This window comes from Amblyomma mixtum, chromosome 1 (genome assembly GCF_055824585.1).
Source record: "Amblyomma mixtum isolate Tamu chromosome 1, ASM5582458v1, whole genome shotgun sequence".
Lineage (NCBI taxonomy): Eukaryota > Metazoa > Arthropoda > Arachnida > Ixodida > Ixodidae > Amblyomma > Amblyomma mixtum.
Window position 1 is genome coordinate 283,858,859 of NC_143012.1, and position 27,299 is coordinate 283,886,157.

A 27,299-nucleotide genomic window follows, 5' to 3' on the forward strand; every position below is an offset into this window, starting at 1 on the left:
GTTTTGATTGCTCAGAAGTAGCACAGACAAGAAATGCTAGGCAGTGAAACAGAACTTGAGAGTTAGCAAGAGGGAGAGAGAGAGAAATCTTTTTAATGTGCTGAAGGGTGCAGAGGCCAGACAGAGTAACTCGTATTTGGCCTACTTTTTTTGCACAGGGGAGTGGGGAAAAGAGAAAAACGGGGAGAAAATGAATTGTTTTACCTTGCTTTGCCTAATGGCTAATAACTCTGAGGCTAGAGTTATTTTTTTTTGTTATCAGTGCGGGCAGTGCGGATGCTGCTGTGGATAAAAATAGAAATATTAAAGTTTTACGCTTCCTTTCTTCTGCAGGCAAAATAGTCGGTGCTAAGATTATACGACAGACCAAGAAGGATCCGGACGGAAAACCCCACATCAAGCGACCGATGAACGCCTTCATGGTCTGGGCGAAAGACGAACGACGCAAGATTCTCAAGGCTTGCCCTGACATGCACAATTCCAACATCTCTAAAATACTCGGTAAGACTCTTTACTTGGCATCTCTTCTTTATTGGAGAAAATGCACATAGGTTGCCCTTAACATGCTTGCTTTATCCTGAAGGCCCTCTGATGTACTGTGGAGCCTTCCCTTCTATGTTCTTGGTCCCTCAGGCAGGCTGGTGTTAAGATCTTCTAAACCTGTTTTATCTGAAAAGCTTATATCTACTATCTGTTGTTTTGTGGGTTGCAAGGTAGTACCCTAATCACAACCTTTGCTGTAGCTCAAATATTGGCCATAAACTTGTGCTTTTTTCTGGTATAAGTCGGCGACTCATTTTTCAGACTCGGCAGGACCCAAAAAATGGTCCGAATAATCGAACAGTCCGAAAAATCCGTGAACTTAAAAAAAAACTTTTCTGCGAAAAACTGGCTTTTTGAAACATGGGGAGCGACGAACATCGCCACTCCCTATGTTCCGCCTACAAGCGATAATATTAGCCTCTATCTGTGTCATAGCCACGCTTTCGTCATGTCCGCACCCTATCACATCATGATACCAGACATTGCGACTCGGCCGCAGTCATGCCGCGAACGAATGCACTCACTGCGCGAAGCAAGAACAGTCAGTTTGCATGGCGCAATGATGCTCATGAAGACCAAGAGGTAACCCATGGGTAACCCACGAGAAGACGCGAGCGGAAGCGAGCGCCTCCGAATGCAGTCCGCTGTCCCCACCTTGGCTGCGTTTGCTGCCCCGCACCGCGGAAGGCGTCATCCAAGTCGCGGCGGACACTGCAGCTGTCCCACTGTCCCGTTGTACTGTTTTCAATGCAATCGCGCGTTCTTTGTAGGCCATCTCGATGGCCATCCCTGGATGTATTTATTTATTTATGCGTATTTATTTATGCATCATTATGCGTCATTATACTGTATTTATGCGTCAACTTCTCAAATCTCCTAAGCATCTGACGTAAGCGTTCTGAGTTCACTTGGTCAGGTCCTTAACATGGTACAAGCGACACAGCCAATGAGAAGATACTTGTGCACCTCAGATGCCTTGGCAAGCATTGTCAGCGGCCTTGTTTCAGGCAGTGGAGCGCAGTCCCACCTGGCTTTTATCGCATATACTTTGCCACAGTTGTCTGTGGCAGTCTGAGTTTGCAGTGTGACTTGCTCAAGGCAGTAAAGAGCATTCCAGGATAGTGGAGCATGTTGCTGTCCTAAGTTTACTGTCATTACCTGGTACTTGCGATTGCTCCACTGAAAAAACTGCCAAGTGCTCCACAAATACAGCAACAGCTTTATTGTCTGCCCTACTAAACAGTATAGCAGAGTAAGCTGTCACAGGCACTTTGCCCATAACTGGCACAATCAGCTCATTGGCACCTATTCCTCTTGATATCTTGCCATGGTAAGGTGCTGACTACATGAACAGTTGATGCTTGGGCGACGTCATAAAAAAATATCTGAGTATACATCTATGTTAATTTGCTGCCAAACAATGTTGTGCTTTTCGTAATATCCTTTGTACACCGCAGTGCAAAGCTAACAATGTGTAGACGAGCTTTACATGAAAACAACACTCGCACAGTAGGGCCCTATCCCTGTGGTCTCACAGAACTGGTTCTTGCATGCAGGCGCTCGGTGGAAGGCCATGTCGAACTCTGAGAAGCAGCCCTACTACGAAGAGCAGTCGCGTCTGAGCAAGTTACACATGGAGAAGCACCCAGACTACCGGTATCGACCACGGCCCAAGCGCACCTGCATTGTAGATGGCAAGAAGCTGCGCATCTCCGAATACAAGTCCCTCATGAGGGCCCGAAGGCAAGTATGATGGAGAGCAGCTTATGATGACCTTCGCATCACGTCCTGTGCCAGTTTTCTTTCTTTCCTTTTGTGCTAGTTTCTAGCCACTTGGGACTTGCCTTTGCTGAGCGGCGTTTGGAGGAACCACAGCATTTCTAAGTCCTTCTGGGTCCTTGCAGTTGTTTTAGTTTGCAGCTGTAAATGGTGTGGTGAACGCAAGCTGTTTTATGGGCGAGTGCAGTCTTTGTCAAGCGCGTGAAACTTTCTGCGCCATGGTCGAAATAGGCAGATATAGCTGCAAGGTTTTACGCTACATGCCATCATGCATAATTTTCTTTCCAGGAATGTTTGTGATTTGCAGACGCACACAGTGTATACTTCCCCACATGCACACTCTGTTTGTGGAGAAGCCAGCTTGCATGAGTTTGAGCAGTGCTTTAGTTTGTGTGTCAGCTAAAATGAAGTGCGCTGTCAGAGTTCGCATTGCATTTTGCTGTTAAAAAAAAAGTATAAAACATATCCTTCCTGTACACTTAGTATCCTTGCCTTCATTATCGCATGAGGAGCCAGCCTCTGATTTTTTCATTATGAACGAAGGTTTCTATCACTAATTGCGGTGTGTCAGAACAGCGCCATTTCAGTTTTGGTGCTGTGCTGCTGAGACGTGCATGATTGGCTTATGGTTTATGGTGTTTAACTTCCCAAAGCGACTGAAGCTATGAGGGAGGTCCTAGTGGAGAGCTCCAGTTAATTTCGACCAACTTAGAGTCTTTAACATGCACTGACACTGTACAGAACATGAGTCTCTAGCATTTCACCTCCATCAAATTGATACCACCGTGGTCGGGACTGAACCCGCGTTTTTCGTGTCAGCAGCCGAGGACCGTAACCGCTGAGCCACTGCAGCAGCGCATGCATGATCGAGGATGCACAAATAATGGAAGGCTTTTATGGTAGCAGGAAGAAGGCAACTGGGAAGCGAGGAACCTATAGATTCTTGTTCTGGTTTATGGTTGTAGCGCTTGGCACTCAAACTGAATTTCTCAGTGAATGCTTGCAATCGTGTTACACATTAGGAGGCTTACCTCGACGTTGCATCTTGGGCATGTGCAGGTACCGTGAGGGAAGCTTGGGACTGCTCGACACGCCGCCAAGCCTTGTAAGTCCCACCAGTGTAGCGTCGCTTCTGGGCGCGCCGTCGTCAGCGATGACCTCGCCCCCGGGCGCCAGCGAGCTTGTCAGCTCTCTGTCTGGCAAAATGTCGCGAATGCCGTCATCCAATGGTGTTGGTGGCGACTCCCATGGCAAGCGGTCTTCACTGTCGCCAGCCAGTTTTATGGAGACTTGAACTCTACCACAATGCGCTATGTCCTGAGAAGAAAACTGACAACGGCTGAAAAGAAGAAGAAAAAGAAGAGCCGTCGCGACTGGCTTGTGTCCTCCTCTCCCGCGCCGCGCTACACCTGGACATTGAAAGAATCCCGCGACGATATGACGAACACAAATGAAAACGAGACGTGTTGTTGTTTTTCCTCCAAGTGCAATGTTTGTATGCGTCCCTTGCCTACTGCCCCAGTCCTCCCTCCCCACCAGGCCTCAAGGTCGCCCCTGCGCCTGCTTTTTATTTAAATACGCAGTACTGTAGTGTTGATGTATGTTTGTGTGTGGAGCGGAGGTGCCGAAAAGCTGCCGTAAGGAGTCTCCTGCAACGCAGCCTAGTATGTGCGTGAGTGTGTGTGTGCGCGTGTGCTGTTCTATTTCTTGATCTGACAGCTTGTTCGGCAGCATTCAGAGTTCTTCCTTTTTGCATGGTTTTTGTCCCTTAAGAGATGGAGGGATGTGTGATCTAGCTCTGAACGATGATGGGAACATGGTGAGGAGGCAAGAAAAAAAAATGGAGGAGAGAATCACATCGCCGCCATCACCCTCTTTTTTATGTGTTGTGGTCCATTTCCTACGCTTGTGTTTTATATCTGACTGCAATTTCAAATCTGTGTATAACTATTTTTTTTTTCTTTTCTTTTTTTTTTGTGGTTTCTCACATTGGAGTTTCAGTTCAATTTAATTATTTGTTATTCTTCTTTCGTGTCACACTTGTATGTCACGTCATGGCTGCATCGGAGGTGATGCGACCGTTGTTGCTAATTGAGGCTTGCTGGAAAGCAAGTGCTTGTTCCTTCTACATTTCAAAAGCAGAGGGCTGCTTAACACGCTCTCTGGCGCACTGCTCAGATGCCATGCCCAAGTGGTTGAAAACAAAGCAGTCTGCAAAGGCAACTCGAGAAAGCTGCTGTATTGTGTACAAAACTTGTATATTTCAGTGTGGCAAATTTATCATGAAAAGCTATAAAATTCCCGAAATTGAAGTAATGTGCAGTGTAAAGTCCGAACCTTCATAAAAATGTCTGTAGCTGACTTATACCTTAGGCCACACAAGCTCATTGCTTGTATTTCTGATACAGGAATTCGCCTTTCATGAACAATGGCATGCATTACAAGCATTGCACACAAGACACGTTAATTCCCTCAAGTGAAGCTGCTGCTGTGTGATGGTTTGGTGTATCTGAATTTACCGCTAGAAGCACCTTTTACGTAATCCCTAGCGTCAGAGTGAGAGTCATTATTTGAACAAAACTGGCTATAATCCTCAAGTTCCATAGCCAGAACTCCTTTGGTATATCAAAACCGTTTTTGCAGACTGCTTTGCACTTTGGTGCTTTGACGTCCCAGCACTGTAGCGTTTCGAACTGCCTGCCTGCCTATCGGATGGACATGATGAAAGCGGCAGTCAGCCGAAGTCCTAGTGTTGTATTTCCGATTCTTGTGTCATGATGGGCCATTGTATCCCACCCAGCGTTAACCCATGCCAGAAGAAGCCCTCTTTTTTTTTTTTTGCGTTGTATGAACATGCTCAACCATTGTAAACATACAATCTAGTCTGTGATGTTACATTTGAAGGCATGGCATTATTTTCTGTGTACAACGACCCAGCTTCAGATGTTTTCAGTGGGTCTGCTTCCTTCATCAGTGCTAACAAGTGTGTTCAAATGACTGTCGTTTACTCTGAGTTTATTTTCCTTCATTCCTTCCATGTAAAACTCATATTGCTCTCTAATATTGTTTAGCTGCTTTAGATCCAGCTTATTTATGCAGTTGACTTTGGCAGAAAATATACTGGAAACTTTTGTGATGCACTTCATTCTATCAGGCATGGGATGGTGATATTCAAAAGCTCCTCTGACAGTTTTTCAGTGTTGGGCCTTACAAGGAATGTTAGGCTTATATTCTTATTTTCTATGTCTTTTCTTGATTTCACATTGCAGCAAGCAATGCCCGCAGCTGGGGATAAGTGCAAGACTAGCCTTTTTTGAACTTGTGAGCCTATTTATGGTGTCTCTTTCTGTAAGATAAACTCATGGCATGCGTATTCATCATTATTGTTCGTATTGTTAACTGTGTTTTTATTTTTTCTCATTTTTACTTAAGCATTAATTGTTGATTATGAGAACTGCTCTGGGTGGCATACCAGCATATCTCTCTCGGTAACAAAAAATCTCAGCTGACCCATTAAAATGTCTGTTTTCTGAGCAATCTAAGTTGTTTGTGGGATATGTTCTGTCCTCCTGCCTTTCCTAGGATTTGAGTTGTAGTGGCAAGTCTCGTGGGAGGGGCAAAAGAAAAGCTGAGTAGTCCTTATTCTTATAGTCTTTATTTTGACTTTACTGAAACGTGGCTCTAGATAGCATTGAACGTCTGGCATTACTTCGAAAGTTTTTGATCTTTCGATGTAAAAATTTAAGCCTCTAGAGTAGCATAACTTTATTCTTCTGTTAATGAAAACCTTACAACTTTAAACCATGCAGAGAAGCTTTGTTTCTGAAGGTTCAGAAGCACACATTCACCGTACCATTACAGACACAAGTCAAGATCATGTTGCGAAAGTCTAGAAAAAGATGTGTGCCATAGTAATGATTCATTTGGAGCACAAATGAAACAAACTTTGCAGATGGTATTTGTTCTTCCAGTAGGTCTAGTTTGCTAAAGTCAGATGACGTAAATTTCACAGTATGTGATTGCATGGCACAATTTTGGAGTGAAAGACTGCTCCTTGGTACCTTTCACAAAACATAACAAAGCGTTACTACAAGTGAAAAGGTAGTAAAGCTCTGGCCATTTTATCTTCAAGTCCTTATGATGACTGATTCATGGCTGTGGCACCTGCAATAGTGTTTGCTTCTTTTAGTTTCTTCTCACGATAGCAAGCAATGTAGAAATGCACTGATGTTTTTTTGTCGGCATTGTTATCTCTGCATAAAATGTGACTGCATCAGTGAAGGTTGATGCTAGCACAGCCATGTTTACAGTCCTCGAGAAACTAGTCGTGATGGAGATGCCACTCATCCATCTACCTGTCTGCCCACTGTCTTCATAACTGAAACTTTTCAGTGTTCCACAAATAACTCTTCATCAAACTGATCTTATTTAACATACCGGTGGAGTTCTCACGAAGTATTGTTTCGAAATCTCGTTTTTTGGAGCAGTATTTATTGCAGATATCTCACAAATCCTGGTATGGTCAGCATAGTACGTGTTGACCCCAAGCGTAAGGTTGGATAGCAGTAGGCAACAGTGGCTTGTTATTGTATGTTAGATTTTAAAACCGTGCAAGTGTGCGTGTTCATCGTCAACAGCAACAAAGCAAATTGTGCACCTGAGAGTCAGAAAGCTGATCTGATGTAGAAAAAAAACAAACAAACCTTGCACATCTCTTCAAAGAGAGATTGAGTGCCCTTCCTTGCATGAGTGATTTCAACACTGTTTACTATGTGTACATTATAGACCAATTAAAACTAAGAAGAAAACTTGAAAGCGTTTTCACCATTTCTCAACAGGAGCCAGCTATGTACATGCACTAAGAGGCTGCCCTTTCAAGTGGAACAATATGGTGCAACAAATTGGAAGCCATTTCTAACTCTCTATCATCACAATTTGGGCACCTTGTGCAAATGTTAAAAAAAAATGACCTCCGCAGGTTCTATGCTTTCACATTTGCTTAGACATTCAGATTCTGCCATATCCTTGCCTTTAGCGAGTGGCAGGTGTGACAGGGAACCTTTAGGTGGTGTGAGGGAGGGTTCCTAATATGCTCTTGTGTAGGGAATAGTTTATGATACAAGTGTAGGGCTATTTAAATTTAAGATGAACAATGAAGGAGGCAATGTGGATGAGGATCTAAGGGTGAAGAAGGTCAAAAGAGAGTGGGTTGATGAGGTAAAGTGGAGGGGCCCACCACAAAAAGAACACCGTATAAAAATGGGACAAATGTGTTAAGAAGAATAAAGACACTGCTACTAAATATTCGAAGGGCAAGAAGATCAAGCTCAGCAATGAGCTGGGAATTGGGGAAGGCATGGAAGTTTAGAAAGACTGAGAATAAACCGAAGGCAGTGGCTTACATAAGCCTGCAAGGAGCTAGAACATGAATATATGATTACATGTGGCATGAAATCGAGCAGAAATTGAAAGTCATGTCAGCTTTTAAAGAAAAGCTTTTCAAGGATAAGATTACAGTGGTAAACTGTATTTACCAAAAGTAACCAGGCTGCTGTGACTGCAGAAAAAGCAGGCTGGTGGTGAAGTACAATCATCGGCTCCTGTCAGCTACAAAGATAGCCTGTGTGGTGTAAACTTGCGGCATTGGCATTCTTCTCTGGACTGATAAGAAGCAATTAGGGCAGCCTGGTTACTTTTAACAAAGACAGCATATTTTGAGGCTGAGATCCACAGAGATGCAGTGCTCTCACTAGCTTCTGTGCAAACAAAGGTGAGCGCAGGTGAAGCGCGATACAAAGACTACTCCAGTCCTCGCCCTCATTGAGAATGAATAGTATAGTAGTTTTTCGTCTGAGTTGTAGGGGTCCACACCGCATTCATTTTGTAGTCTATATAGTGCCGGGCATTGATTCATTGCTGGTCTTTCATGCCCAACCATGCAAGCGAGCTGTTGGGCCTCCTCTGCATGTTGTTGCTAAGCAGCACGATCATGGTTGACTGTTCCCGCCCTGAACTCCTGCCTCAACCGACCCACAAACAAGTAATCCTAAACACACATTAAAGTTTTCTCTTTCTCTCTCTTATATGTGATTTCTGGCAGCACAGAGTTCGGTGTGGTGGTGGGTTCTATGCCACAATGTTAGAGTTGTTTCAAGCTCACAAGTTTCATAAGAAAAGGTTATATTATGTAGGAAGGTGTGGTGTTCCACGTCTGTAGCTGTACTGTATATCAGTGCACATAGAAAAGCACACTGGCAATGACTTTGTTTAAGCACATGAGACTGTTCACATGCGAATGACAGGAAGCTGTCCTTCAGTGGGTAGTGTTACTGCAATGCAGGACAACTTGCATTAGCCTTCCTATGTTGTCTTGCAAGAGCTTTGGTGAAACTATCTTATGGCAAGATGCATGTGCTCGGCAAAACCTTCCTGCACTGTCACTGTGCTTTTCACCACTGTAATGGGCCAGGCAATCTGTTGCAGTAGCTATCTTCTATTATGTCTATGGATACTGATTACAGAAAAGACCTAACCCACTAAGCACATTTTCATTTTCTGGACATCTAAAATATATCTTGGCGAGACGAGGAAGACATCTTGGGTACCACGACCTGCCAGTTATGTGATGTCCCCAAGACCACTTATTGTGAAGACGTCTTGAATGAAAGAGCCTAGCCTAACCTAACCTAACCTAACCTAGCCTAACCCAGCCTAGCCTAGCCTAGCCTAACCTAACCTAACCTAGCCTAGCCTAGCCTAACCTAACCTAACCTAACCTAGCCCAGCACAACCCAACCTGACCTAACCTAACCCGACCTGACCTGACCTCACTTGACCTGACCTAGCCTAGCCTAACCCAAACCAAACAACCCAACCCAGCCCAACCCAACCAAACCCAAGCCAACCTAACCTAACCTAACCTAGCCCAGCACAACCTAACCTAACCTAACCTAACCCGACCTGACCTGACCTCACTTGACCTGACCTGACCTAGCCTAGCCTAACCCAACCCAAACCAAACAACCCAACCCAGCCCAACCAAACCCAAGCCAACCTAACCTAACCTAACCTAAATAACCTAACCTAACCTAATCTAACCTAGCCTAGCCTAGCCTAGCCCAACCCAACCTAACCTAAATAACCTAACCTAGCCTAACCTAGCCTAGCCTAACCTAACCTAACTTAAACCTGACCTGACCTGACCTAACCTACCTGACCTGACCTGACCTGACCTAACCTAGCCTAGCCTAACCTAGCCTAGCCTAACCTAACCTAACCTAACCTGACCTGACCTGACCTAGCCTAGCCTAGCCTAGCCTAACCTAACCTAACCTAACCTAACCTAACCTAACCTAACCTACATGCCAGCAACAAGGCTGCGTGTTTGGAGGAGCTCGCAGGTAAAGCTACCTCGCCAGTATCGAAAATTGCTCTGGCTGATCAATCACGCAGTTTGCTCACAGCCAGCTCACAGTCACCGGTAATGTAGGACAATATCTTTCAACTCAAAAGTTATTCATTTATTTATTTATTTGTAGATATAACTACCTTTCTGAGCCCACGCAGGAGCGGATGCAAGATAGGAAATTGTCAATAGCGGCTCGTACAAGGGAAACAAGTACAGGCGCAAATAAATACTGTCATGAGTACGACCGGCAGCCGTTCAAGCGGTGGGATGAAGAGGTCGACAAAGTGCAGTTCTGGTTCCTGGGTGACTCCTGGAAGTGTGCCTGTTGTGACGCTCTTCGACCACCGACCTGCGCTGCGAAGCACACCTTTACACTCGGTGGAGGTGTCTCGGTCGCCGTCCTGGTTCTCAACCTGGAAGTTCGGAACTGAACGTTACCCGCCCCGGGACTCAACCATTGCCGCCCATCCCTGCCACTGTCCTCTGTTCCGGGGTGCAATGCCAGCCCGGCCCTTCTCCATTCAGTGGCTCGACTGGCTCGCCTCATCCACTTACAATCACACAATAATGACATAATAATACTATATAATACAATAATAATAGTACAATATAACAGCACTTACAATTGGTGGGATGATTCCGTCCAGTTGAGCAATATCCTCTTCTACGTCACAGACGTTGCCAACCTATGGTTTCTAACCATGGTTTCTAACCCACCTGGTCCTCATTTAGGACGAGCTGTGCCGACGTTTTCAGCTGTCCTGCTGTGCAGAAACTCTGCGCCGAGAAACATCTCCGTGCTCAGCTCAGCTACCGGCTCAGCTGCCGGTGGAAACTTTCACGAGCTATATTGAAGGCATCGTTGATTTATGGAAACGCGTCGACCCTTCGATGTCTGAGACAAAGTCGTTTTCAAGAACAGCACGAAATGCACAAGGACTAAAGGAAGACACACAGACAGGTGCTGACTTGCAACTTCAGGTTGCAAATCCTCGGAACGTGGAATTAAATAGATCAGGCCCCAAACAACAAAAAGAAAACATAGGGGCGATACACACTTGTCAATGCACACGAAAAGCCAAAATGATACAGCAGAATTACTTCGCTGCAGATAGAAATTCTAATTCTTTTGTTGACAATGCTAAGGAGGGACTGCTGACACATCCGTACTTTAGCCAGGTGATTTCAGCTGCTTCAATAATTTCTCGAGACAATGTGTTGGGGTGTCTGCTCAACACTTTTGTTTGTTGGAAGTATGGCTGGCAAGTTTTGCTTTTACAATCTCGGCAGTGGAGGATGCCAAGGTGCCCTTTAACTGTACTGCCGACATGACCTCTCCACCTTTTCCTCATTAAAATTCCTTTCTCTCTCTCTTGTTATTGTGTTCTCTCAGGCACTCATTCTGTCATCTGCCCGTCTGGCCGACATATTGTTTTCCGCATGAAAGTGGAATGGAGTAGATGACACCTTGTTGACGTGCAACAATATGATTCTCAAGCTTTATGGGGCATTTTTGTGGTGTGAATTCGTCGTTAACTTGTTTGCGCAATTTTCCAAGCTTTTCGGGAGCCAAAAAAACAACTCTTACGTGAGCCCGTCTGGCCGACGTATTGTTTTCCGCACGAAAGTGGAATGGAGTAGCTGACACCTTGTTGACGTGCAAAAATATGATTCTCAAGCTTTATGGGGCATTTTTGTGGTGTGAATTTGTCGTTAACTTGTTTGCACAATTTTCCAAGCTTTTCGGGAGCCAAAAAAAACAACTCTTACGTGAGCGTTTATCCTCCTTAGTTTATGGGAAAATTTAGGAATGTATGAAACAACTGTTATTTTCTTTTGCCTTGGCGGACTCTGTCAGTTTGTCCTTTTTGTTTTTGCTTAAACTTGCTAGCATTGATTCAGATACGAACATGAGCCGTTACTTGAGATAGCCTGCGTTCACAAGGCGATCAGTTTAGTGGTTGAAACTATCTTGTTGAGAGTGAATGCATGATTTACTTAGAGGGTTGGGATAGCATGACTTAGCCACCACGCGTTTAGCCAGCTTGGAATGCGACGATGTGAATATAACTAGAGGCTTGTTGCTTCGCGGTTGATACGACCAGCAAGTATGATTTGGCTTAAAGCTGAGTCTAAGGTCAAGAAACCTAATCGTGTTATTTTGAGGAACTTCAGAAGTCAACGTGTGTGGATGAAGGCACTGCACAAAAATATCTTGAATCTCTTGCTTGACTGGCTCAAAATTATGGACATCGGTGTCTAACAGAACAAAGAAACCGTCAACAAACTGAAAACAGTGCAAATCTTTTGACCCTTCTAATTGTCGTTGGAGCCTTCTGTCCATTTGTGCAATCAACAGATCACTAAGCACGTGTGCTATGCATGGACCGATGCAGACTTCTTTTTTTCTGCAGGTAAAGTTTACCATCCCAGATAGCATATGTTGGCTAGTGCCAGTTGTAATATTGGTCACTTTGCAGTAGTGGGTCAGTGGGAGCACAATAAAGTCACTCAGCCAGATAGTTTTCATATGGCCTTGTATTAAAAGCTTTAACGAAACTCATCAGCCAAAGGCTCACTCGCTGATATTTTGCTGATTTTTGGCAAAGTTGATAGTGCCAGTTGTAAAGTTGATAGTGCCTTTGCAGTAGTGGGTCAGTGCCAGTTGATAGTGCCAGTTGCTCCCTTTGCAGTAGTGGGTCAGTGGAAGCACAATAAAGGCAGCCAGCGAGATAGTTTTCATATATCCTTGTATTAAAAGCTTTAACGAAACTCATCAGCCGAAGGCTCACGTGCTGCTTTTTGTCGATTTTTGGCAAAATTGATAGTGCCAGTTGTAATATTGCTCCCTTTGCAGTAGTGGGTAAGTGGGAGCACAATAAAGGCATCCAGCCAGGTAGTTTCCATATGGCCTTGTAAATTACACAGAGTAAGATCTCTTTTGGAGTTCCAAGCTCCAACAAGCAAAGTGGCCCAATGGATTCTTTAGGTGAAGTAATATTGCTAACGCAAAGTACGATGGGACTGATGTCCTCCAATGGCCAGCTGTAGAGGTAAGAGTGAACTTTTGATGCTACCCAGATGACTGCAGGGAATGTATACTTTGTTGTCGAATAGACGGCTTCCAGCTTTGACAGAGTACAGTACTATATAAGAGATGACTCCCTCCAACCTGTTCTTTTGAGCGAGTACGGTGCTAAGGCCAATGCTGGAGTTTGCTAGTGCCAGTTTAGAGGCCATATGTTGTTGTTGTTGTTTGTTGTTGTGGTGGTGCAAATCTCACCTCTGCCATTTTTATCGATGTCCCCGAGGGCTGGTGGCGCAGTGATGTCAGCACAAGGCCAGTGCAGTTCCCTCACTATCAAGGCCGTAGAGAGCTGAGGAGTTTCCCCTACAAAAGTTAATCCCTGTAAGAGAACACTGGTCCCAATATGCTATGTTCATAAGTTACACTGTACTCCCCAATTTTTTAAACTGCAGTACACAAAAAGAAACACTGAAGTGGAATGGATTGCTAGGCTATCCAAATTTGAATTCAGTTATTTTTGAGAAGCCTGGCATTATCATAGAGTCAACTTTAGGTCTACTCACAAGAAGGTAAAATGATAAGTGGCAAAAAGCCAAGAACAATTGGTGTAACTAAAGTGACTTACCTTGAGAAAGTTTCAAAGCTGTCTGTGGTAGTAGTTGCAATGTTAACAGAAAGCTTTGCTAAGCAACCAAGTAAAAATTCTCAACATTTCACTTTATTCATGCTATGCAGACAATTGTCTTTGCCAGAAAAAGTTTTGCTTTTAACATGACATTATACAACATGAAACAATATGAAAGAAAAAACACATAAGTGCGCATGGGAGGCAAAGCATTACCATTCTAAAAGCCCTAATGATTTAAAATATAACTCCAGTTTCAAAGACTCATCTGCATGGTCTGCAACAAGAAATAATGCATTCAACATATTTTTTTTTAATGACAACACAGAGCAACGTATTAAATGCTCGCATGCCTTTTCCTGTACAGCACATATGAAACACCGCCGGCCTCATGGAATGTGATGTGACATTTGTACATATTTACAGAAGCTCTATCAATACCGTTTACAAAAATATCGAGCCTGCAGCCGTCAGGTGGTTCTCACCCAACTCGGACCTGGTAGCGCCTTGTCTTCTCGTACATTAAAAGACACAGCCCTTCAATCACTCTGTCAAGTTCAAAAAAAGTCCACATATGCAACGTCTGTTCTCCAAACTTTATGACAGCTCATATGCAACAATTTTACTCTGTGCAACAAGTTATTTTCTTTTTTACCATCCATGCAACAGCTCTGTGCAGTGGGACAGAACTGACGCCATGCTTACATTTGGCAAAAATTACACCATAGGTGAGAATGAAACAAAAGGGCATAAAATTATTTTGGTTCCTCATAACAGCAACAATGCATCGATAAGGTACCCTATCACTAGCATATCAACGTTTTATCACCATTCCTCAATGCTGCTACGATTCTATCACTATGCCATTCCCATCACCAGTTTGATGCTTGGGATTACTTTTTTCAGACAACGCTTATACACTGAGAAAATGAGCTCAAACTAACCCTTGAAGAAAGAAGCTAGAGAGGAAAACACATTTTAAACAAATGGAAGGTGCCATGAACACGTCTGTACAAGATCAATGAATTTGATCTTCAAAACGTAATGAAAACAATGGTTCATTGTTGGTAGTGAGATCTTTTTTTTATTAACATTCACCAATTGCTGCACCAAATGATGCTACTCATAGTGTCAGCTTGTTTAATCTTACAAAGCAATAAAAAAACTTAAGTGAAGCCATCCTTATTTCTTAAAATCTCTTTAAGCATAACAGCTTATCATTCAATGCTGATGACCATTCTGGCTTAATGTTTTGTCCAAAAAACAGCCCAGTATAAGATACGCCCATGAGGCGCCACAATTTTTTTTACAGGACTTCAGATACGTCAAGTTGTGAAGGCTAGTGAAGGAGAAAAAAAAAAATATATATATATATATATATAGGAAAATGAAAAGTGCACTTATATGAACATAAGAAAACAATATTGTCTAACAAAAGGGCTAAACCAACGTAGTTTAGCCCCTCTTTATTTTTTTTTTTTTTTCAGGAGATGACACGCAAATTGTTATGCACAGTTAATAGTGACGTATAACAAGATTTGAGGCATTACAAGCATGACCGCAGTGCCTGTATAAGAATAGCTGCCGTACTGGATGAAGTATTAACCTGTACTAACTGACCACTGTAGGGTCAAATTTTGTAGCCCTCACTTATTCAAGGCCAATAAACAGCACCACAGCTCGAGCTGACCTCTCCCCAAGTTTATTTCATCAGTCTCAGATTTCTGCTTAACGTGCACAATGAGCACAATAACTTTTCATGGCATCAAATTTTGATACAGCCCTACATGTTTGTGATAACTTCTCTCTCTCTCTCTCCCGTATTCTTCACACCAAGCTCATGCCTGTGCCATATGGCCATTCTGAAAGCAATGAACATTTGTTGCTGACACAAGGAGAGTCTAAATGGCAACTGAGTCAATAACAAATAATAAAAGAGAGCGGAACTTTATCCACACTCCTTAAGGCCTTTAAGTGATGACCAAATGCTTAGGGCCACGTACAACAAGCTGACAATTTTGAAGCAAGCAAATCATTTCAAATAACCTACATCATCGAAATAGCTTATTTTACAGACACTGGCAATTTTTTTTTTTTTTTCAACACAATGTTGCAGACATTTGCAAATGTGCAGAACTCCCTATGACAACCGTGCCGCATGGACATCATGTGTAAGCTGATTTTTAAATGACCATTCGCGATGTTCTGAGATGAGTTGTACAGTATTCCGTCTGTGACAGATGAAGCCTGGAGAACCTAAAAGGTCACTGACCGAACTGCTGGTGCAGAAAGCCTGTCAAACGGCATGACGCATTAAAGCCGCATGTTCTCAAAGGAGCTCCCCCCCGTTTTCTCTTTCGGTCACGCACAGCTCGACAATCCAGCGACAAATAGAACCGGCAGTGCAAAAGCATTGGCAGAACACGGCTCCTCGCCCACATTTCGATGTCGCTGCAAAACATGCTGCGCTTGTCAAGCAGTCTCGTACAAAAGACAGTGCACAGTTTCACTGAGGCACGATATGCAGGCTTCCCTCCAGGCTTTAGGTCCCCGTGTCCAAGCGCACACACCTGCTGGTCCGCAAATGGACACGGTGCTCTTGAAGAGAGGCAGAGTAACAGGCAACACAGTCATTGGTGCACTGAGAGTCACAGTCTGTCCCGTCTGGCGAGAGTAAGACACTCTGTAGGGAGGAGATAGCAATGTCACACACAGGTTTCCCTCACTTCGCCCGGATCCTGGGACTTGAGTAGTTCTCAGGTTATGCCATAGCCAGGAGAGACGTGAATTCCCAATGCCTCCAGGCGCTTGGCTGTTGGGACGACGAACAGAATGACACGGATGACGATTAGAAAACTGGAGGATGAGATCATGAAGTTCAAAAAACCTACAACTTTCAGAGATGAACCACGTGAAAGCTTTTATTAGTTAATGCAATGTCTCTCACAAAGCTATTTTAGGCATTAAAAAAACCTGATTTCGCATGACAGCATTACTTCTCCGGAAACAAAGAAATACGACCTTTGAATTAAAAATTAAAACTGAAGAAAAAAACTAAACTATTCAAAGCTTCAAAAATTCATGCAAAGCAGCTGGTTAGAATGGGACCATTGTGCGCGTGCATAAGAAAGCTGTGTACAGTCATAGACTAAGTTTTTGGAATGCAAATTCCAAGGAGAAGGCGTGGTCATGGCAATGCACTTCAATGAAAAGCACAGAAGCATGAGCACACATGTATGCTCCGTCCGCTGGAAAAGATGTCAGCTCACAATTTCGAGGATCAATGCAGAGCTAAATTTTTTCGGTGAATCTGTAGTTTGGAAACTTTGTCCAAGGCAGCACGTGGGGAATACAGATTGTGGGGACGCCTTCGTCCCCTGCGTTCACTTTCCCGCACTGCACCCCACTGTTGTTAGCTGCCCCCGAAAAGCACTCCCTTTAGTTTGGTTACTCTAGCTAACAGGGGAGGGCGCTCGCGTCGCAGCGACAGCAGCGCCACGGATGGCGTGTTTGGTCGCTCGCGCGCAGGGGAAGGCTAGCTCTCTTCTCCCTGGGACAGGATAGCGTGTGGACGTTCACGCGCAAAGCTCCGCTCTGTGCCGCGGGCCTCTCGTGGTTGGAACTTACTCCCGCCACCTCGTCCCGTCGGGCCTCGGAGCTTCCCTTTGCCCTAGCGTGGGCGGACGTTCGCTCGTAGCCGTGCTGGTGAGTCGGACATCCTAGATTCCTCAGTGTATTTTGTTGCTAGCTGGCGTTATTGTTGCTATAGCAATAAATGCCTTGTTTGTGTCAGCCATTGTGTCGTTCCTTTGTTCCCGCAGAGCAAGGCCCGCCGTGGTCGGCGTGCGCTCAGTAGCGTACGCGGCCACGGGGTGGGGTCCGCGCGGCTTTGAACCATGTCAGCCGCGCTTAAGCGGGGAATACGTATTTATCCCCCCAATTGTAACCCCCAATCTGGCAGCCCAACGTGGGGCCTGCTCTTGGAACATTGGACGACTGTCAGTTCGGTTCGAGGAACGCTCTTTGTCCGGATTTGACAAGTGGTAGGCCTAGTGTGAATTTTGATCGCTAGGACCTGCGGCATGCTTTCTTGAGTGCGAGGTGTATTGCGCTGCAGCATGTTTGAACTTTTCGACATGCTCAGCATGTTTTTTTTGTAAAGTTCTTCTTCCTGGAGTTGCTTCAAGAACCACTTGGTCCGCATCGAGGGAGCGCGAGGCCTAGCGCCCGCGGAGTTGCCGAGCCCGAAGCGAGTGAGTACGGAAGCCGCGTGGGTGGTCCGAGTTTTCTGTATATATTTTCTCGCTGTCTCTTTCTCGACTCTGGGAGTCGCGGCTCTGGGAGCCGGGTGGCCTGGGGCCACAGGTGCCGCTACGAGCTCGCTGGTATTGCAGCTCGGCACCGGACGTTCCGACACCGTCCGATACGGTGGGCGCCGTTCGCTCAGAAGCTGCTTTGTGCAGTGAGCGGGGAGGACCACCCCACAACGCTGATGTCTCCTCGCGGCTGCGCGCACGAAACCCGTTTCGGGTCTTTCTTTTGTTGGGGGTCGTCGACCTTCACAGTGGTAGTGAGGCCTAAGGCTATTTATAGCTGCCAGCGCCATGTCAAAAGTGACGACCACCGGACCGTGGTGTTGAGAGGGGGCGCACTTTGCTGGCCGCCTGTTTTTTTTAACCTCGCATGAACCGAGCATTCTCGTTCAACTCAAGAAAGGGCTTTGTTCACTCGAACTTTGCGTTGCACAGCCGCCCGACACGTTTTGCTAGCGAGTTGAGCATTGAGCCACCAGGCCTTTGTGTACGCCGTTTCCCCTCCCGTGACCTACGTTAAAGGCATGCGGAGTGTGTTTTGGCAATCTTGCAGATCCAGCGGAGCCACTGCGGCTTGCTGTCCTGTGCACATCGTCTCGCTGCCGCCTGCTGCGACGGAGCGGCCTGTATCCTGTTCGCCGCATCCATCCGGGGCAGCTGTGGCGAGACCAGACAGCAGCCACCTCTGGCTGCTGTTGCCCTGGCGACTACTGCGGAATCTTGGCCTGCGGTGGTCAACCGGCCCTCCTCTTCGCGGGCCTGCGGGCACTTAGTCCGCGGGCCATGCGAGTCGTCCCAGCGGAGACCTTCACGCCGCCTTCGGAATACCGCGGAAGACTGCGTGCACTCTGTCGGCGTGACCTCCGCTGCACGACCTGCCTTAAGTGCATGAAGACCAGGAGACTCCTCCATAGCATGTAACTTGCAGGCGCGTGGGTCTATTTAAGGTTGGGGGGATGTGGGGACGCCTTCGTCCCCTGCGTTCACTTTCCCGCACTGCACCCCACTGTTGTTAGCTGCCCCCGAAAAGCACTCCCTTTAGTTTGGTTACTCTAGCTAACAGGGGAGGGCGCTCGCGTCGCAGCGACAGCAGCGCCACGGATGGCGTGTTTGGTCGCTCGCGCGCAGGGGAAGGCTAGCTCTCTTCTCCCTGGGACAGGATAGCGTGTGGACGTTCACGCGCAAAGCTCCGCTCTGTGCCGCGGGCCTCTCGTGGTTGGAACTTACTCCCGCCACCTCGTCCCGTCGGGCCTCGGAGCTTCCCTTTGCCCTAGCGTGGGCGGACGTTCGCTCGTAGCCGTGCTGGTGAGTCGGACATCCTAGATTCCTCAGTGTATTTTGTTGCTAGCTGGCGTTATTGTTGCTATAGCAATAAATGCCTTGTTTGTGTCAGCCATTGTGTCGTTCCTTTGTTCCCGCAGAGCAAGGCCCGCCGTGGTCGGCGTGCGCTCAGTAGCGTACGCGGCCACGGGGTGGGGTCCGCGCGGCTTTGAACCATGTCAGCCGCGCTTAAGCGGGGAATACGTATTTATCCCCCCAATTGTAACCCCACAAGATATGATCGCATTGAAGGGTCACTGAGGACCAACTGAAGTTGGCCTGTATCGATACAGTACCACACTCTAATCTCCAAGAGACCGCTCTCTCATTGAAAACGAAACTTTTATAAGCAGCAAAAGACCAAAACACAAAATACAGTTGTCGCCATCACCGGCCAATTTCACAAGTAAATGCATGCGTCATGGCTGTCGCCCTTGTGCGTGCGCACCCACATGCGCACAGCGTATACCATCTTCAGGCTCTGGGCATCCACTTGGACCACAGAACATTCTGACACCCTCTTGGCTGTTTTTGTCCTCTCCATTCTCCCGCTCTCTTTCCCTCCACCCTGATCTCTTGTTTCTCTCCTAAGTGGCCACGGCATTTTTCCCTCATACTTCCATTGCTTTGCACTCCATCCTTCGCAGTGCAGCTTCCTGTCCATTCAGTGCAGGTGTGGGGTCGTTCTCCATGACCTAGCAGTGCGGACATAGCAGTGCGGCTCCTTGGCTATCCGCATTTTCTTCCCCCTCACGACTTCCTGTCTTTGTTATCTTCCCCTAGGTCTCATGCATTGCTTATTCGCATTGCCATTCGTGTTTCTTCTTTCCTTTCATTCATCTGTCATTCCCACCCCAATGGCTCGTAGGCCTACCTGCCATTCCTGAGCTTCCCCATGTCTCATGCGGTCGGGGGCACCAGATGGCCAATTTTGGTGGGCCGTGGCCCTGCCCTGCTTCACGGGCATGGGGGCCATGCTATTTGCTTGCCCTGCGAGCACCCGCAGTTTTTGTTTCGTCCCCCTCCCACCGCCCAGATTTTTTCTTGGCTATTTTTTGTTTGTTTTCATTTGTATTATTGTTATTATTTTTTTATTTCTCCTAGCCATTATGTTTTTTACGTTTTTTTTACCTGTTTAGCTACTTTTTCATTTCACTTGTTCTTTACCTTTTCTTCTGTCCCTACCTTTTTCTAATTTATCTTGGTTCACTTTCCTCTTTCCCTATCTTTTTATAAACCCCTTCTGCTTTGTGAAGCCCATTTATCTCCTGTTTTTTTTTTCTCGTCTTTTCTTCCTTCCTAGAGATCTCTGCACCTTCCCTCCTCCTGGCCACCTGCGAGCACTTCTGAAGCTCTTTGGCACCCTGAACCCAACCATGTGTTTCTTTTCCTCCTTCTTAATTATTAATCTTTTTGGGCCTCTCTGCCCTACAAATCACCTTTGCCCAGTCTGTCATCATTTATGTCTTTCTTTTCTAATTTGTTTTTCTTAAATTTTCTCTGAGGCATCCGCCGCTTTTCTTTTATTTTCAATTGGTTTCACCTGCGATAACCTCTGATTTGGTGCCGGCCACCTCTCACATTTTTCTTTGTTTTTTGTACTTTTTGAGAGTTCTACAATAAAGGGCAATAAAGGGACTGATGTCATATGAGTCTGAATTCAGAAGTAAGAAAATTTCTAAGTTCCATTTCCTCATCCAAACATGCATCTTTTGACAAACGTTAACAGAACCAGAAAAAGCCAGGGGATCATGTTTTACTGAGAACAACGAATGGCAGGAGTTGTCCTTAGTGTCACTTAAAAAGCCACTGCACTGAAATAGACTAAACTGCATGTAAATTAAGAAGAGAGTTACGAACTGTAGAGACTAATCGAATGAAGCAGAAATACACTGCACTGAATGAATGAAATATTTGTATTGTATACATGACATCTGCAGAAGTCCCATTCATGAAATAATAATCAGACCTCAAAGACAAATTTACGACAATTTTGTTCCACTTATTAAACGAAGCAATTTACAGAATTTTTATGTGTTTAAACAGTGGATATGTAGCAGAGTTGGAAACAAAGCCCCAAATCTTGCTGCTTTCAGTAACACTGTATAAATAACTGGTCATATAAATCAAAATTCCACTCTTGCCACTTCCTAGAGTAATGGCCGCAAGCTGTGCCAATGGGGAAGCAGAAATTGACACAATGTAGGAAGCAACATGACCATGCTCCGCTGGAAGCTGGAATGGTTGGGAGGGTCCTGCTGAATGGTGTGATCAAGGCGCTTTATTTGCCTTTGTTTTCTGAAAAATTTTGTGTCTTGTTATTGATTGATGCATATTACTAGCATCGTTAACAGTAAATGGTTTTCGGAGCCTTGGCTGGCTTGTTTACATCAAGTGGGAATTTGTGTTAATATGACCAAATTTGTTGGCTGTCTTTGATTGCACTCTCTGTCAGATGGTAGCGAAAAAACAAAAAAAAACAACAACAAAAACATCCATGATTTTTGTTGTTAAACCTTACACCTTAACCCCTTAAACCTTTGAGTGTCACTTTATAAGTTAGAAATGAAGCGGCACTGACTGACAAGCTTTCCTATCTTAATTTCTGTGAAAGCAGCATGAAAATCACCAGATGTTGCTAACCAGGAGAGCTAAATGCAGAAACTAGGACTTCCAGTTCTATCATTCACCCATTGTACAATAGTACCGTATTTACCCAATTCCAACGCGCCCCCGATTCCAACGCGCACCCAATTTACGGCACCAAAAAGAAAAAAAATTTTCAAGCCCCGATTCTAACGCGCGCCCGATATTGGTAATAATAAAAAAAAAAACTACAAGCCCCGCTTCTAACGTGCATGTGACTTCCACGAATGAAAATAATTTGCAACCGTTTATATATTTTAAGGGGAGGTGCGGGTGAAAAAACCGCGATTTTTTTTCGATAAAGTCGATTTTGTATTTTCTTGCGTTTTGTATTCCCCCGAGCCTCTTCTTTTATGTGTAAAAAAATCAAAGCCGATAATCAATGGGAAGTTAGTAAAAAATACAATTAAAGCACTCGCGGTGGCTCGCGAAAGTGCGAATTTGACCGAATTTCGGGAACGCCGCATTTCGCTCCACGGCGTCGCCCGCTCTTGAATATTCGCGGGGAAGTAGGCCTACCCATCGTCTACGAGAAGCCACTTCGGCAGCGGCGCATTCTTGATAAAAATACGAAAAAAAAAGATCGTTTCCCGCCCGAGTCGAGCGTCGCGACTGGCCCTTCAAATCACGTGGTACGATCGGAGCCGTTCCATTGGCTACGAGCATTCCACCGCACGGTCGGGCGCAGACGCTCTAGCTTCTTCGTTCTGCCGCCACCGAGACGTGAACCAACGCTTCTGCCCGAGTTTTTCTCCTATCTCCGCTATGGATGTGACTGAGAAACGAGATTTTCGCTCACGCAATTTCCTGACAAAGCATCAGTATAAAGGAAGACGCCCCAAGCGCAAGCGGAGAGCTCCGGCGGGAGGTTCGTCTGCTGCTAGGCGTAACTGCGGCAACGGCGATGCTTCTTGCGGAGCATCCATGACTTCGTCAGTGCGTCTGAGCGAAAGATAAAGATCTTCGACTGTAAAAACGGGCGCGGGAGCGCTATTATCTGTGAGATCGGCATGATGCACGACCTCGTCAGCGGCGCGGCGTGCCCCGCCTGCGGACGATGTTATCTCTGTCAGAGAGTCGGCCGCAAAACAGAAAGGAGTCTCATCGTTTTTGGAACTTTACCGCCGAAATGACGCGTTTCCGATAACCGTTGTTTCATCAACATATTCTTTGATCCGCGTATCTTGATCGTGCAACGGCAGTGATGAGGCGTCCGCCCGCGGCAGTGCACGGGATACCGTCGCCGTGAACGCGGTCCGTGGTCGCTGAGCACGCGACCAATGACAAGCGCCACACCGGTTGAAAACGGCTCCTGCGACGCAGAAAACGACGAGCAAACGTGCTCCCATGTTTCCAACAGTGAGCTCCCACATCGTATAATGGCGATGACGATGGGCAGCTATGGGGCAGTTTCGGTTTGCACTCGAATCCAACGCGCATGCGATTTTGAGACGTATTTTCCCCGAAAAAAGGTGCGCGTTGGAATTGGGTAAATACGGTATTCATCGTCAATGTTGCTGATTTTAAAATCCCCGCAAAGCACATGTTGACCCTCTGCCACTCTGCTTCCTTCACATTAAACACTTCCGAACAGCATGCAGCAGTTTCTTTCTTGTCACTCATTTATTCCTTTACATCCATGAGAAGTAGAATTTGGCTCACATGAGGTTGCCATCATCAACAAACGTGAATGAGTTTATCACAAAATTAAAAACAAGCAAAATTCTACTTGTGCTGACCTCAGAAGCAGCCCTCCATAATGCTACCATATTGGATGAACTAACCTACCTAAGTAGCAAAAATTGCCAATACGTAGAGCTGACCTATCCGTGGGGACTAAGGGCTGAGCCATGGGTAGATAATGGCCAATGCCAGTGCCAAAGTTCCGCAAGAATACATGAAGCTTCACGTGTAAAAAACTTGTTATTCTGTGCGAAAATCAATACTGCCAGTAAAAATTTGAACGCCATGTCACTGACACCCAGCTCACTCACACTGGCAAATACTCTCCTGGATGAGTGATAGTGCATCAGAAAGTTTTTGGCAATTTCCAGAACATGCATCACTCCATCATGTGAAACCATTTGACTCTAGGCAGCTTGATTTGCCATTTGCCAGGCTAGTCAGTTCAGACACGTGAATGTGGAAAGTACACTGTTTTATTCCCTTTAACTTCCATTCGTTTCCAGTTGTTGGGACTGTGAGTTCATCCCTACATGTCTGTTGTTTTGAGATGTTGCGTACTATGCACATGTAAACTTTATGTTTGAAGTCCACTGTTTTCAGACTAGGGCTGCGAGTTGAAATGACCGTCTTACATTTGGAGCTGATATACGTTGATGCACATGGCTACAACCTTTAGAACTAGCTGTCAAGTATAAACTGGGAGACCAAGTCTGGGCATGGACACCTGTTCATTGCCAAGACGTGTCCGAGAAGATTTTTGCTTCTTGGCATGCCTGCGGTGTGCTTGGTGTTATGCAGCTCCAACTTTTTTTTTTTTTAAGAAGAGGGGGAGGGGGGGAGTGGGGGGGGGGATATTGTCGTCTGGTGTTAACAGGTGGCACACAGCTCAAGATGTAGATACCTTGCTATGCAGCAGCTGCCTTCAACTGATCCTCCTGCTTGGAAGACCACTATTAAAGGGCAACTGAAGAGGTTGTAGAATTCGGCACGCTTGAAGGGGTCGAATGAGCGAAACTTCCATGTAAAGCATGTGAAGTCCTTTTGTACTCGCATTTGAAATGGTGACATAATCGCTGAATAAAGCTGCGACAGCTTTCAGGCTTATCTGCAGTGCACAACGTTGGGGAAGGGGTGGAGTTGATGATGTCATGCATAGCGATGCGACATTTTCAACAAAGAAACATTTGCTTGAAAGAAGAAAACTGTTACAAGACGCTCTTGTAGATGGCGCCAGCTGTACCGGCAACGCGCCCTCCGCTTCCTCCGCTGTCGGAGAAGCAGCCAGCCACCCCCGCAGGCGATGCGCCGAGCCGTCGAGCGCACGGGCCCGACGGCCACCGTCCTCCTCACCCTCTTATATACAAGTGGCAGACGACTCGGATTCCACGGCGTCCCCACTTGAACAGCTACGCAGCAGACCCAGCCATGTATTCCTCTTAATCAGACCTATGTAGCCCAGACTGTAATAAACGTTCAATAATTTCCATCTAAAAGAAGTCCTCAGTTACTAGAGTCATCCTAGATTAGACAGGCACGAAACAAAAACCAACAAGAGCAAAGGTAAAGCCCATGAAGCATTCGGCAGCATCAGACGAAGTGTGGTAAGAGGTGATGGATAGATAAAGGCAGCGAAAATTTGAAGTCTCAGCAACAATGACGCCATCAGCAAGCTTCTTCGCAGTTCTCCTATGCAATGAGGAGAAGTGTGAAGGCTGTCGTGACTTTGATCAGTGATTACACCACCAATTCAAGTTCCAGCACAAAAATACTAGGCATGCTTTACCTAGAAGCTTCATACATTCGAATCCTTGAATGTTGATGAATTCGAAAAAAATAATTTCAGCTTCCCTTTAAATGTGCCCTCTTTCACAAGCATGTGACAGTATTCATCAGTAAATGTAGATCATGAGGGTGCTCGCTGTACATGGTGTCGCGGTGTGTCCTCACGACCAATAATTATTAATTTTACGCCAACAAATGTGTCTGAATCATGCCAGCAGCTATGTCAAAAGAGGACTTCTACCTTCTCCATGTAGTCGTGCTTTAGAAAAGCTTCTGCTTTGTACTATGCAATAAGGAAATATGAAGTAACTGAAAGCAGGATTAGACACTGCTTTTTGTGGCTTCAATATAGTGTCAGTTAAACAGGATGCCTGACAGCAAGAGTTTACACTATGCACCTTTCTAACAACAAATGCATGCGAGCTTTAGAAACATAGGAACCATGAATAACCACTACCATGGCTGTATCGTGAATACACAACATTAATTTGTTTTCAGCAGGCTAGCTTGCCCGAGGCACCCACCTCTTGTGTGCTGATCCCTGTCGCATTCTGCCTCCGACATCTCTTGGTGGTCGCCGTAGCTTCCGTTGGTCGTCAAGCGAAATGTGTATGCTGCTCCCTCGCTGTCGCTATCATCAGCCGAATGACTGCGGGAGAAGACGTGGAAACAGTAAAAAATTATGCTTCTCATAGCTCCTGCACCTTTGGTACAACAATATTGGAGCGCTGTGTTGTAACTGCTTCATGTATCTAAGCTTGTTTGATGATTCTGCAAAGTGTACAAAGCATGAATGATTGTGAACGACAGAAACGTGTTACTGAACCCAATCTGATGTAGCCATTATTGCATAGAGTACACACTAAAGCACAAAAAAGGACTATGAAACTGTGCTGCCTGGATACAAAATGTCCTCTCGATCATTTCACTGTGCCTGCCATGATTGACCTCTCACAGTTCTGAATTCAAGGAGCCAAACACAGAGGACACTACAGATGGACTACACCATCAAGTCTGCAGTCCTATTGAACCATTCTTTTGTCCCTTCAACCTGCAGGAAACAGAAAATGCTCTGTGCCACTACACTCAGGGACATCTCAAGAGACACTACAACTCTGTGGCCAGATATGCACGCAGAGCTTAGCGAATGAGAATCTGCTAACTATAGAATTTCCCATCCTGTTCTACGAAAAGAGATGAATGTAACGAAAATTGCCACATGGTAAAAAACTGCTCCAATGCAAGCACAATTCATAGCAAGGTAACGTAACCAATAGGCAAAATTAAGCAAATGTGTCAAACATAGCCCCCTTGAAAAGAAACTATGAAAAGAGGCAGTGGGGCAACTTACCTATCCATTTTGAAATTAGTATCAATTGCTTATTATGTGTCATGTCTAAAAGCATGTCAGTACCACAGAGGTGCTCAAGAAACGCCTGCAGAAAAGTTCGTATTCTCAGATGTTTTACAATGCACAACACCTCCCCTTTTAAGCACTTCTGCATTCTGGCCAACCAAAATGCACAGCATTTGTGAATGAGGACAGACTTGCGTCACTAATTTTAGCAGCAGAAAACTGCTGTCTCCAAGCTGCCATGAGGTGCCAACTTTAAAACCCTTCTGCCGTTCACAAAGCGGGACCATTAGGCATGAGCTAGCACTTCCCAGAGGTGCTTCTTTCTCTGGCCATACATCTAGCGCAGATTAGATGTCACGTAAAGTAATGAACCACGTGACCACGTGTCAAGGAATGCCATTCTCAGTTCAGCCATCTCCACTTATCACAAAGTCATAGTTTCACAGGAGTGTTTGTTGGTGGTGTGACAAAGGAAAATGGCAATTTCATCTACGCCTAAAGTGCAGTGGCCTCTTTCTGACTGTTCACGGAAGATAATAATCATTAAAGGAAATCTGAGAACAATTCTATCTAACTTTTGCTCTCGGTAAAATTTGACTGTCTGGCTTTTTGTGGTCATGTTGACATTCGTTTGGTAGCAAATGCATATCGCCGTGAAATTTGAAGTTGAAAGTAGAGCAAAGCATTGTTCTCCACCACCTGACTGCATGGTTGCTCATTGCTAACACTGCGTGCTCAACTTGCGAAAAGAGTGGAGGCTTCTCTGTGTGCGACCCCCCCTACTCTTGCAATTCTTCATTCAAGCATTTGCA

General features: G+C 45.5%; 2 protein-coding genes across 9 annotated transcripts in view; one reads left to right on the plus strand and one right to left on the minus strand.

The window, feature by feature from the left end:
• Positions 1-7,137, plus strand: part of LOC149371922 (uncharacterized) — a 636,308-nt gene extending 629,171 nt beyond the window's left edge. For all 8 annotated transcript variants that reach the window (XM_089566243.1, XM_089566242.1, XM_089566246.1 and 5 more), the window contains 3 exons: positions 334-501; positions 2,100-2,286; positions 3,382-7,137. In XM_089566243.1, the coding sequence (XP_089422369.1) occupies positions 334-501; positions 2,100-2,286; positions 3,382-3,616 (590 nt within the window). In that variant the 3' untranslated portion in view covers positions 3,617-7,137. The remainder of the gene's footprint in view (positions 1-333; positions 502-2,099; positions 2,287-3,381) is intronic.
• A 6,317-nt stretch (positions 7,138-13,454) lies between these two features.
• LOC149371923 (cell adhesion molecule Dscam1-like) overlaps positions 13,455-27,299 on the minus strand; it is a 308,990-nt gene continuing 295,145 nt past the window's right edge. Inside the window, exons 27-28 of the mRNA XM_089566251.1 lie at positions 25,655-25,779; positions 13,455-16,195 (exon numbers count right to left, since the gene is read on the minus strand). Of these exons, the coding sequence (XP_089422377.1) occupies positions 16,140-16,195; positions 25,655-25,779 (181 nt within the window). The 3' untranslated portion in view covers positions 13,455-16,139. The remainder of the gene's footprint in view (positions 16,196-25,654; positions 25,780-27,299) is intronic.